Below are 13,941 nucleotides of genomic sequence, written 5' to 3' on the forward strand. Positions count from 1 at the left end.
CCCACTCCCCCACCTATTCCTCCACCCTCGGTAACAGAATGAATGAACCACCATTATTCGAGGTATCAGTTCATATGTCAATAATCTTTCCACTGAGGCTACTGGTAAAATTTGGTGGGATGGAAGGTGAAAGAAAATGTGGGAAGAAGAAGACTTGGAGTGGTCTTGGCGGTCTTGGAGTGAGGTCCATGTAGAGTCCATATTGTTTATCCCGTGTACCCTGCCTCAGCCCTCTATATTCCACATATCTCCTGATGTCCCTGTTCCCTACTATTGTTGTGCTTCCCTCTCTCACCCCCTCTTGCCCCCTGCTCCCTTTGTTATATGTTGTGTGTTAGTTCTTATATGAGCCTCGACAAAGTATACAAGAAAGGTATTTGGGAAGAGTAATAAAGGTAAATTAAAAATAACCATTCTTTTCACGCCGTAAGGCACATGGGGCTGCCGAGGCAGTTTCATTTGGCTAAGGTGTACAATCCCGGATGGGTCGCCACTGCATTGCAGAATAGTCCAATGGATTACCGCAGTAAGCTGGTACTCATTTTGCTGACATCAGAAGGATGACGGGCTGAGTCAACCCACCTGGTGTTATTTCAACGGCCTGACAGAGGCTCAAACTCAAGACCCTTAAGCCAGCTGCCTAAACTATTAAGGTAACAACTAAGCCTCAAGGGAGATTTTTTTTGATTGGTTTTAAAACGTCATTCAGAGAAGTTGTGAATATAATCAAGTGTGTGTGTGTGTGTGTGTGTGTGTGTGTGTGTGTGTGTGTGTGTGTGTGTGTGTGTGTGTGTGTGTGTAGCCATTTGCGTTGCAGCTCCTCCAAGAGCATTAGACCCTGTTAAACAAGCGTTACGCCTAGGTCCACTGTCGGAGAAGTGATGTGAGTTGACAAAGTGGAAGACGCAGAAAACATGTTATGATATGATATTTCGCTCACAAGGTTCAGACATACATGGAGGCGGCCATCTTGGATTTTGACGTGGCGACCCAATTTTCAATAGCGTTCTTCCTTATGCCTAGATACACCCACACACCAGATTAGAAGTTGGTACTTCGCTTATTTTTCAAGATATTTCATTCACAGGGTTCAGACATATATATGGTGGCGGCCATCTTGGATTTTGACGTGGCGACCCAATTTTCAATAGGGTTCTTCCTTATGCCTAGATACACCCACACGCCAGATTAGAAGTTGGTACTTCGCTTATTTTTCAAGATATTCCGCTCACAAGGTTCAGACATACATGGCATCAGACATACATGGCAACGGCCATCATGGATTTTGACGTGGGTTGCACCCACACACCAAATTCGAATGCGGTCCTTCGCTTACGCACGCACGGACGGACGGACACACGGACGGAGGGGAAAGCCATAGTCCCCCTTTCGCTCCGCGGTGCGACGGGGGACAAAAAAACAAACAATAAAAGTAAAAAGGATAATAAGGAAAAACTTTTAAAATGGAAAATTTATATTCCCAAACTTTGTCCCACATCATAAACACTTCTCATTCTTGTGCGTTTGTATGACGGTGTCATCGGCATGCTCACAATGCAGCCACTTCGAAAGCATTTCACACCAAGATAACATGGATGCCAATATATTTCACCCATTTTCTTTTTTGTTTCAGAACTGCACCAAATATTCATCACCTGTTCGCAAATGTATCTACTTCCAAAGTCATTGGCCATTTCTCCATATCATTACTCCATTGGAGCGTCCATGCATGGTTCGATTACAAACCTATTTGGTTACTTTGTATTTGTGATTATGATCAGAATTTAGAGGAATTGGTTGGGCAGCCATCACCGAATATAGATGCGTGCATCAAAATATTGGCAAGTGTTTCTCCTATGTCTAACTCTGAAAGAACAAAACGAAATATTTCACGTTAATAGGCCACCACAGAAAAGACAAATAAATGCAACAAAACATTACACATGTTGATATGAAAGTAAAGAGACAAAAAGGTTAACCTTGTGCGTTGGTACGAGATTAACCAAGATGGCATCCAGTAATTCTTGAGATACGCTGTCTCCCTCTGTTATGATTGAACTCATAAGATCCAGCATGTGGATGTGCACTTTCTGGTTGTGTCCATTGCTGCAGAAAACACAATCGTATCGTATATTAAAAACGTGAAAGAGAAATTTCAAAAAAAAATACCCGTAACAGAGTATCGATGACATCATGAACCATTCTTTATACAGCGCCTCAATGCTGCCAAAGCAGTTTCTATGGCTAGGGTTACAATACTGGACGGGTTGCCACTCCAACACTAAGTCAGGGCAGGAATTTGTAATTTCTTCATTATGCCACCGATAACTCGCATACTCTTTGCAAAGGACACTGGGATATTTAACATCCACCAAGTAATTCCGGCAGATGGGACGCCCAGTTTAACATTCATCCAAAGGACAGCACACACATTGATGAATCACCCTGCCAGTGAAACACCGGGATGACAGTTTGGAGCTGGGATTCTAACCCAGGTTCGACAGCTTCGAGGTGAGTGTCCATACCTCTCGGCCATCCTGCAAGCCCTCAAAGTATATATAGGGTCTGCCAAAAAAATTGAACAATTTTTAATTTTCATTACAATTTTAACTAGAAAGCATCTGGAAATGCAACGCCCATCAGCATCCTATTTGTATTTGGACTTCTTCTTCTTCTTCTTCCGTATACTAAACACGACGAAAACAGCTGGAAAATAAAATGGCACTCGGTAGAGATAATACCTCCACAAGGCTGAACAGTTTACGTTCTGTATCCCACTGATAGGTCAGATCTGGATTCGGACCTGAACCAAAATCGAATTGGCTTGTTGTTGTTGCCTAACCAACTTATCCACTTAGTTTTGTCATAATCAGTCTCATACGTTTTGAAATATCATGACATATATCGTTTTTAGTCCTATCACTCAATAGTGAAAAATCACTTTAAATTCTTTTTTTAATTCTCCTATCCGGATCTGGATCTTCACCAAAATCAAATCGATTCGTCCTTGTCACACACCCAACCTGTCCAGTAGTGTCCATAACTCTGAGATATCGTGCAAAATATCGCTTTTAGCCCTATCACTCAATGGTGAAGAATTAAGAAAAATTGTCTGGATTCGGTTCTGGATCTGGATTCGGTTCTTCACCAAAACTGAATCAATTCTTCCTTGTAACACACCCATTCTGACCACCAGGTTTTGTCCGAATCTGTCCCCAACTTTATGAGATATCCTGCTATATATGGTTTTTTTCTCTATTGAATCACTGTAAAAATTCTTAGATCCAAATCCAGATCTTCACCAACATCTAATCATTTCGTCCTTGTCACATACCCAATCTCTCCACAAAATGTCGTCTCAATCCTTCCACATCCTGTTTACAGACAAACAAACAGACAGGAATGAGAACATAACCACCATCCACCTTCCGTGGCAGAGGTAAAAATACTGTTGCGGATATGAGGACTGTATATTTTTTTGATTGTGTGAATTATAATTATTGTTTATTCTGCGCCTCCTGCCTCCGGAGCTGTGTAAAGGTCAAAGGGGCATCCCATAATTAGTCCATAAAGCATCCACACCACAGCCAATCATAGAATACCCCTGTTCAATAGTTATATCTTATTCTGTGTTTTAGGGTAAGGCTGTGTCTCCCATTAATTGAAATACTCCATTGCACCAGTGAAAGAGATAGATTCCCTTCATTCCCACTCCCAACACTTCCATTCCCCCCTTTTCATCAATTGCAATTCGCATTGCCAACTGCATGTTGGGCGGTTTTCCCTTCATCCGCCATTGACCACGAGGCAGGGTTGGGGAAGATAGGCGGGTCCCCACCTCGTCATAGAGGGGAGGAGTGAGTCAGCCCCACTCAACCAACCACGAACAAGGGGTTGGACTTGGAGAGGGTGTGGAGAGAAACATCGAGGAGGTTCACGAAGTTTGAGGGGTGGGGCCTATATAACCCGCAGGCAGGGCGTGTCCAAGGCAGAGGAGCTTTTACCGGCAGACGAAAGGGAGCCCAAGCCGTTGAGACGAGAGGAGGTCCAAGGCAGATGAGCTTTTACAGAGGAGAGACGAGTACAAAGGAAAGAGCTGGGTCGTCAGAGCAAGAGCGCGTAGAGAGGTCCATGACAAGAGCTGAGTTGGTCGTCAGGGGTGGTCAGTGGTTGCGTTCAGTGGTTGCGTTCAGTGGTTGCGTTCAGTGATTGCGTTGAGTGGTTGCGTTGGAGAAAGAGTGGTTGGACAAACAAAAGAGAGAGGAGAGAACCCGTCACGCCAGACCCCCCACGAGCGCGTCGGCTCTGATCCTGAATAATTTACTTCTCATAAATAGAATTTAAAAAATAGGATATAGAAAAGTTAATATGAAGGGGCGCCCGCGCCCTACATCTGGCAAATAAAATACATTTACTTCTTCATGCAGGTGCATGAATCAAATTGGCGCCCCTTTATATGAACTTTTCTAGAGCATTACTTGGTTCCACCCAAGAACACAAAGCTAGTACAGCATGCACACGAGATTTTTTGAATGTCCCTTCTTTTCTATTCTTCAACATTTTCTATAAGCTATGGAATGTCCCTTCTTTTCTCTACTTTGCCACATGGCACATACCCTTATATAAAGGGGCCTTTTCTCTGCCCCTGGCATTTTACCCAATAATATACCGTATCTTCAGCACGTGTCAGTTATTTATTCCCCATGCAACTATTCGTTTCCAGTCACGTGCTGTGTGAGGGAGTCCAGTGAGTGATTGAGTAGTTTGTATTTTAAGTATTGTATCAGTGAAGCCAAATTTGTTATTTTTGCCATATAAAGTACTCAATAAATTTTAATTTGAGATCAAAATATGAATACAAGGCAAGAGTACAGAAGGTCAGCTATTATTTCTTGGTATTTTTGTACATACACACACACACACACACACACACACACACACATATATAATCGGGAGATTAAATCAGACGCGGACGTAGCTTCAGGACGTCGATCTTTAATTGTCGACAAGCTTTCGACCAACAAAGGTCTTCTTCTTAGTCGTCCCCAAGTTCAACTTCCGTTGTGTGTTATTTAGTCTCACCTGAACGCAGTCTCGACGGTGTTGGCGCCCCGGCACGCGGCTCTGGTGTTGGCGCGAAACCGCTCGTTGTTTGGTGCGTGCGCAAAGCCAGGCCTCGCTGCACGGTCCGCGCATCCTGGCCCGGTGCGCGAAGTGAGCGAGCAGACGTGTGATTCACTCTTCCAGCCGCGCCTGTCTTCGTCGTCCTTGCGCACCAAACACCTGGCCGCGATGAAGCCTTCCCCATGAACAAAGGACCACCGTCAGAGCAAAGAGCCAAGAGTAGAACCAAGAAGCCAAAGAGGTGAGGGGCAAGAGGAAGGCGTGAGGGCAAGAGGAAAGCGTGAGGGGCAAGAAGAAGAGAGAAAATGTTGGTCCGAGTCTTCTTTTATTGATTGTCTCATGACGTCCTCTGTGACTCTCTACCAATGCCCGCAGGCCACCGCTACATTGTCCAGCTCTCCACCAATCCACACGCAGTCCGCCTCTGATGTCATCGGTCATACTTTGCCAAACAGCGAGTCCCTTCTTACCCCGGCCGTCCTGTTGGTCAACTCCCGCCCAACAACTGTCCTTCTCGGCGTGGCTCTCGGCCGGCTCGACCTTTCGTGGTGATGTAGCAAGTGGTGTCCATCGGCAGTGCTCAGAACTGGCTTCCGGTTGGCTTTTATTATTATTTAGTGTAATTTAATGGGCACTTCTAACTAGTGTCTATGATGCCGTGCCAAAAGAGATAAATAGTCAGGTTCACTATGTCAATAAATTATATTTCGTTCAAAATCATGGTAGATTAGCAAACCTATACATTTTTGGAAAGGTTATAGCATAAGGAAACTAAAAATCAATGTTTACATTTGGAGAGATACCTGTATGGCGGCCATTTTGGATTTTCAAAATGGCCACTGTAAAATACATATTTTGTTCTATTTCTGCCTCTAATTACCCTAAAAACTTTTTAAAATATACTAAACCTATATTTTCAGGGACAAGGAATCCAATGAAAGTATCAAATTAGTGCTATGGGGAATGGTAAGACACGAATCAAAGGTTTTGAATTGCAAAATACTGTCTTTATATTCGCAATAAAGTTGCATAATCAAATACATGTTATCATTTTGTACAGGCAGTTAATAACATCAAAATGTGTCACAATAATTCATATCACCAAACATACACAGGCAGTCAGCAAAATCATATATACACATGCAGTCAGTATAACTTCACATCTACACAGGCAGTCAATGACAAAATATACACAGGCAGTCAATGGCATCAAACATACACGATTACAGAATATGCCATTTAGAGTTCGTCATCACTGTCCTGTGTGTCGTATCCGACAATATAGTCCGCATCGTTTTCACAGTCCGTTCCACACAAGCAAAGGTCGGTCAAATTGATTGGCAAATCGAATTGGTCGAATGGTCGATCGAATCGAATTCGATGAATCGAATCGAATTGGTCGAATGATCGATCGAAGCGATTGGTCGAATGGTCGAATTGGTCGAATGGAATTGGTCGAATTGGTCGAATCGAATTGGTCGGAATTGGCAAATGTAAACATTGATTTTCAGATTTTCCATGTAATAACGTTTCCAAAAATGTATAGGTTTGCTAATCTACCATGATTTTGAACGAAAAAACATAGTGAACCTGACTAAAAGAATAAATCACATAGGGAACAATGAACAGAGAATTACTTAACCTAATCCCTGAGCTAAATAACATGCCCCGCCCCCTCGTGACAAGGACAAATATACAACTTCATCCGACATCCGGGCTAAACAGGTCCTCTACTTATTACATGGTGTTGGTTCTTCTTCTTCTTCTTCTTCATCACAACAGTTGAAGCATGCTACCGACAAATCTACATGGTCTAAAGTATCCCTACCCCCACAAACGTAACACAGCCCCTCCCCCCCCCCCCCCAAAATTTCCAAACACATCACAATAATCACCTCCATTCTCCCGACCAACAAAAACACAACACCTCTTTCACATAAACAAACGCCACCCACAAGACACTTTGTGGCACACACACCAATCCCCTCACCAGCCATGCCATCACTCTCACCCACCCCCGATTCCAAATTACTCATGTCCCCAATTTCCTCAAGCAAGTACTGAAACCCGGCGGCAGTAACAACAAGGCACTTACCTCAAGTGCAGGTTGGTCGGGTCCAAGAGTGTCATCCACCCTACGAAATCCCAAAATTTGTCCCATAGGGCCGATCCAATTCTTCCAAATTGCTCTTTTATCCCTACTGTACTGGCAAGTATGTAGATCCGCCTCCCCCGGTGACTATCACTGCACTACTACTTTTGGCTACGACAGCTCCGCCCCTCTACCGTGCAAGGGTCATCGGGACAAGTGGGGCAGTCGGAACGCCAACATGGCCCATGAGCGTCCATAAGGGTGCGACACACCATCAATCCTTCCGTCCCCTGTGCGGACCACGACTCCACTAGCCCCAGCTGGCCAATGTGTTGAGCACCTGCTGCTAACTCCACCACAACTACTGCCTCGGACCTGGGAGGCACGGTCACAGTGAGTGGCACCTCCAGCCACGCCCCCTGCACCTCTCACATCCCCCAGTCCACACAACTGCAGCCCCCAGTGCCCATCCACACTTGACCACGCAAAGGTCTAGCTGACAGCCATGCTCCCCCAGGAGACTCATCCAGAAGATATGGTCCACACACCTCGGACACCCACAGCACCACGTTCACATCCCGACTACCCAACCACATCCCCACAACCCTGCTTCCCAAGTATCGGCGCCGTCGCCCCCGTAGCCTGTTGAAGGCTGTGTCCTGCTACTCTATCAATTTTATCCCAGCCTCCAACACTTTGGTCTAACACACCTGGATCAATAATGGTGCCACTGTGCAGTGTCCCCCATTCCTCTTTACAAAGTTCACCCTTAAATCTACATCTAACCCTCAGATTACCCATGCTTTAAATATTTTTCACAACTCACTAATTTCACCAAAGAAGGGTGCTTCTCCATACACCTGCCAACCGAGCATGGCCCGTATGCTCGGCTCGTTACACATTTCCAATCAACAATCCAATGGCTCTCTTCCCCAGCCGAGAGTCCACAAATCACAAAAGGACATCTGTGGAAAAGCACTCTCACACCATCATGTTCCACAGATGCCCCAATGGTTGTCTGGTGGGCTATATTCATTCCTGTCCATGCGGTTCGACCTGCGTCCATAGACCAGCACAGCATGGCAGGTCAACACATGCTGGCTGTCCCAGAGTCTCAGGGAGAGGCTGTCAGGCTGCATACCCGGGCGGTCACCACATCAGGCCCATGCTGGCCGTCCGTGGTGCCGCCACCAAAGCGCGGCCTACAACACCTCCCCCTAGTGGTCCTCATAATACACCATCCCAGGTACCTGTGAGAAACCACCTCGGATCCCCAGAGGTCTTAACCCCCAACAGGGTCCGGTGACCCTGCTGGCCTGAGACACACGCTCGGGCGGTGCCCCGATGGACAAGGGATGCCACACTCCACCAGACCCCCCGTGGGGCCAAGGTCGTACCACGACACCCATGGTTGGACCCCGCGTCCAGGTCCTGTCCGCCCAGCCCCCCCCCCCCCCCCCCCAGTTGGCTGGCATAATCCAACTTTGAAAGGGGCACATTTTCCCTGAAGCCGACCCCACTGACCTCTCCTGGTCCGAATTCCACAGCCCGGGGACCAATTCCCTCCAAGGCTGTTCCAAATCAAACTCCCATTTAAATGTTAATTCACATTTCTTTTTAAAGATTTTGGCCTTGTGTGCCCAATAACCGCAGCTGCAGGTGATTCCTTCCTCGGGTTGTTCTGCCCCTCCCTGCAGCTGTTCCAAATTGATTATGGGGACCAGTTCCTCCAAGGCTCTATTTCCCGTTTCTTAAATGTCCAAATCCAGCTCGGAGCCAAAACACCCCCCCCCCTCGCCCCCTTCCCCCCACTGGGTATCCAGTTTCGGAGCCTCTGTTACCCAATTATGGTTCGTGGTGAGGGTCCCCTTGGTCACTTCAATCTCATCCTCGGACTGACTCACCTCATGTCATCTCCCTGATTCTCTTGGACCTGATCAATGTCCTCCCTGATGAGACTGTCACAGGTGTCCAGCCACTGTGTCCAATCATTACCATCCCCATCCCCAATCAATTCTGGCCCCAACAGGCCTTCATCTATAAATACACGCTCCGGGTCTGTCACATGGGCCTCCAATATCTTTACCCACTGTTGCCCCTCACCACCGCCCTGGTGCTGCACAAGTTCCAATTCTTCCCCTTGCTGATGCATTGCGGCATCCACACCAGCCCGACAACCTTCCAGGTCTTTCTCAGCCAAACATTCCCCATTTACTTCCATGCATGCCCTTTCCTGTGCCCCAAGCCTATCAGCTTAGGTCTCACACTCTTCCATTCCCACTGTTAGCTCCCCCCGTTTTGATTCAAAATCTGCCACCCTTGGTTTCTCCTGTGCCCCATCTGTATCATTCTTTTGTTCTTCCTTCAATTCACTCGTCCATCCATCAATTTTGTCAGTTTGAGCAGTAATTTTGTTCTCAAATCGCTCTTCCGTTCCCCTCATTTCGTCACTCATTCCCTTCATATCTCCCCTCAATTCATTAATTTGGGTATCCAATTTATTTTCCATTCGTTCACTCTGAGCATCCATTTACGCATTCATTTGCTCACTCCTGGCATTTATTTTATTTTCCATTCCCCTCATTATTTTATCATACATGGCCTGGAAATCCAACGGGCCCATCTCCTGGCTCGATCGCTCCGGAACGGGGAAAGTTCCACCGACTACTACTACAACTGTGTCGAACTAGCTCGGCATTCCAGGACACGTTTCTTCCATTCATCACTGTCACTCATGGCATTAGGTAGTTCGTTAACCAGACACCCAGTATCATTTGTAAGCTGATCTATATATATATGTTTTCGCAGGTCTCCCTGGTGCCTGTTTGCCATGAGTTGGTAACCAAAGTAAAACATCGCTTGCGAGCTCATCTTTGTTTCTCCAGCAGTGCCCAGCGAATCTTAAATTATTTTTTTAAGAACGAAATCTTCCTCCCCATTTAATCTTATTATTCTGCTTGTACTTTCGCTTCCATTGCTGGCCCATTGCATTACAGTTAGTTACAGTTATTGGTTATTCGTTATCCTATGTTCTTTAGTTTCCATTCTTGTATGCCTACAATAAAATATTCCTTAAAAATAAGTTGGTGTTAATCTACCAGTTCTCTAGTTCAATTAGACTAAAAATTAAACCATTAATAAAGGAAGGAGAAGAGGCGTCCGCTGGACCATTTGGTTATCTGATCTTATAATTATAAGGAGCGCCTCTCTATGGATATTCCAAACCATTCCCAGAGGTGCATGACAATATCTACTCCTACTCCTTTAATGGCTCCAATTACTCCCACTTTCTTGTGGGGTTGGCCAGAGAAAGTGTTTGGATTAAGTCTTCCATTAACTGGCTAGCCAGGCCTGACTTTCGACTGAAGGTCATGTGGGAAATAATTCGGAATTCAACCAGAATATAAGGGATAAGTCGCATACTCTTCGCAGAAGACCTGATGGGATCATTAAGTCCACCAACTAATGTTAGCAGATGGGACACACAGCTTAACGCAAGTCCGAGGGATGCACTTTGTGATTCAACAACCTGTCTGTGAAGCACCAATCCAACAGTTTATAGTCGGGTCAGCAATAAAACTGTGGCTGGACAGTTAAAAGGCAAGTGTGCTATCTCTTAACCATCCTGTCAGACAGGTACATGACAATGTGTATGCACTCTTATGTGCATGCACACACTTCCGGCTTAGTTCCGGTCTGTGAAAGACAAATCTGCCGACTGCAAACAGTATCAGTAGGCCAATGGGATGGCAAGATAGCCTATAGGTATGCACACTCACTTCAGCTGCTTAGCCTGGGTTTGAATCGTGGTCCAAATATAAACTGTCATCCTGGTGTTTCACAGGCAGGGCGATTAATTAACATGTGTGGCATCCCTCAGATTAACGTTAAACCGGGTGGCCTGTCTGCCAGCCTTAGTTGATGGATATAAAGATCCCATGATGGTGACAACAACAACACAGCATGCATTTTAAGGCCATTTTCCCTGCAAGAGCAGGGGTTAGCCTTGTGGTCCCCATGACAATCTTCTCCATTTTGCCCTATTTTCTGCATCTCTCATTGTTAACCCTCTTGCCCGCATTTCTTCTTCCACCATCTTTAGCCAAGTCTTTCTCGGTCTTCCCCGTCCTCTACTTCCTTCTACATTCATTTCCATCACTCTTCGCAACCAGTCAATTTCATCCTTCCTCAACACATGACCAAACCATCTCAACCTGTTCCTCTTCACAGAATCAATCACAGGCTCTATTCCCATCATCTTTCGCAATTCATCATTTGTCTTCCTCTCTCTCAACGACACTCCGCACATCCACCGAACCATTCGCATTTCCACCCTTTCCAGCCTTTGTTGCTGCTCTACATTCATGACCCATGTCTCGCTCCCATAAATCATAACACTTCTCACACATGCAGCATACACCTTTCCCTTCAGCTTCAACGACACTCCCCTCATCAGCACGCCACTCAGTTCCCGAAACTTCTTCCATGCACATCTCACTCGAGCAACCGTTGCCGAGTCTGATCCACCTTCTCCATTCAGCATGTCTCCGAGGTAACAAAATGTTTTCACACCTTCCAGCTTCACGCCGTCTCCAAGATCCAACTCAGCATTTCCTCCATCTGCAGCTCCCTCTGTGCACACCTTACATTTGAATGTAGCTGCCACACTGGTTAATGACCCTCTCAGACCACTACATTTTTGATGAACCGACTCAGGGCACATTGTCCATTGAATGGAGTTCACTCCGACACCCTTCCTGCACACAGCACATGGCCACTTCCCAGTTCTTTCCACCTCACCACATGCTTTACCACTTGCCATCACTTCGTCTTTCCTATATTCACCTTCAGACCTTTTGTCTCCATACATTCCTTCCACGTGTTCATCTTTTCCTTCAGTCCATCCACACTTTCCGAAATAAACACCAGATCGTCTGCATACAACAACTCCCATGGTAAACCCTCCTTTACGGTCTGAGCCAGCACCTCCATCACAGCTACAAATAGTAGTGGACTTAGTACCGACCCCTGATGCACTCCCACCTTCACCTCAAACTCACCACTGTTCCCGTCCTTCGTCCTTACAGCTGTGCGCGCTCTTTTGTACATTGCCATCAAAACTCTGATCAACCATTCCTCCACTTCTAACTTCCTCAATGCCCATGTCAATACTTTGCCTGGAACCCTATCGAATGCTTTCTCCAGATCAACAAACCCAAGAAACAACTTCTTCCTCTTCTCCAAGTACTTCTCCTGCAACTGCCTCACAATAAAGAGCGCGTCTGTCGTTCCTCTTCCTGGCATAAATCCAAACTGCATTTCGTCGATCTTCACCTTCCTCCTTATCCTCCTCTCCAACACTCTTTCCAATACCTTCATTCCATGCTCCAATAACTTTATCGCTCGGTACGAGCCACACTCCAGAGGGTCACCTTTCCCCTTGTATAGAGGGACGAGGGTACTCAGTTCCCAATCCACTGGAATGTGACCTGCTTTCACCACCAGATTACAGATCTCTGCCATTCTCTTCACACCCCAACTTCCTGCTGCCTTCAACATATCTCCCACAACTCCCGTCGGCCCTCCCGCTTTTCTACTCTTCATTGCTTTTATCGCTTCCTCAACTTCCTTCTCAGTTATCTTCTCTGCCGGTCCTAAAACTGGGTTACTCTCTATGTTGCCATCCCATTCATTCTCTGTATTCAACAGCATTTCCATATATCTTTTCCATCTTCCTTTGATTCCATCTGGGTCCACAACGATTTGTCCCACTTCATCCTTCAAGCAACTCACCCCCATCACATCACACCTCTCTTTCGCTATCTGCTTTGCAATCCTGATTACCGCTCTCTGACCCTCTTCCGAATCCAAGCGTTCTCCGAACATTTTCCTACATGTCTCCTGCGCCTTTGCTACCTCTTTCTTTGCAGCCTTCTTGGCTGCCTTATAACTTTCATGTTCTGCTTTTTCTGCTCCCGTACCCTTCGCCTTCTGCCACTCCTTGAACTTCTTCCTCTTCTCGTCAATCCTCTTTCCAACTTCATCATCCCACCACCATGTTTCCGAGTGCCTCGGTGGTCCTTTTGTCCATCCACATACCTCACCAACGGCTCCCAACAGACTATCTTTCATCGACATCCAACCACGTTCAAGCTCAACCATATCATCCTCTACCCGACTCAGCCTCTCTTTTAATGCCTCCCTTACTGTCACCTCTTTCAACCTCCACACCTTCATTCTCGGTTGGTACTTCACCCGCCGAGCTCTCCTCGCACCTTTCACCCTTATGTCACCTTATTTCACCAATGATGAAGGTGAAAAAAAAAAAAACCATGCATGGTATCCCTGGTGTTGGGCTAGCGGCTAGGGTACCAGCTTAGGATCCTTGGATCCTGGGTTTGAATCCCGGTCGATCGCTGAATTAACGCCAGGGGGGTTGACTCAGCCTGTCATCCTTCCGAGGTCGGCTAATTGAGTACCAGTTCACTGGTAATTCCCTGCTTGTCGTAAAAGGCGACAAAAAGGGTTGGCGGCAGGAAGGGCATCCGGCCGTAAAACATTGCTTCAAAAAGGGGACCGAAAAACAACAACAACCACGGTCCCCGAAAAAGGCCAACCCCCGCTTGCGGGGAAAAATGGCCTCTAAAGGTGATGATGATGGTGAGCTATCACCAAATTCCAAGTTCCTGACATGGCCATGCCACCAGCAAACGATGCTACTCACA

General features: G+C 46.2%; 1 protein-coding gene across 2 annotated transcripts in view; it reads right to left on the reverse strand.

Moving 5' to 3' along the window:
• The window catches only part of LOC137425471 (sister chromatid cohesion protein PDS5 homolog B), a 258,555-nt gene that overhangs the window by 89,194 nt on the left and 155,420 nt on the right, over positions 1-13,941 (reverse strand). For both annotated transcript variants that reach the window (XM_078776694.1, XM_078776693.1), the window contains exon 6: positions 1,980-2,106. In XM_078776694.1, the coding sequence (XP_078632820.1) occupies positions 1,980-2,106 (127 nt within the window). The remainder of the gene's footprint in view (positions 1-1,979; positions 2,107-13,941) is intronic.

This window comes from Myxine glutinosa, chromosome 4 (genome assembly GCF_964187855.1).
Source record: "Myxine glutinosa chromosome 4, kmMyxGlut1.1, whole genome shotgun sequence".
Classification (NCBI taxonomy): domain Eukaryota; kingdom Metazoa; phylum Chordata; class Myxini; order Myxiniformes; family Myxinidae; genus Myxine; species Myxine glutinosa.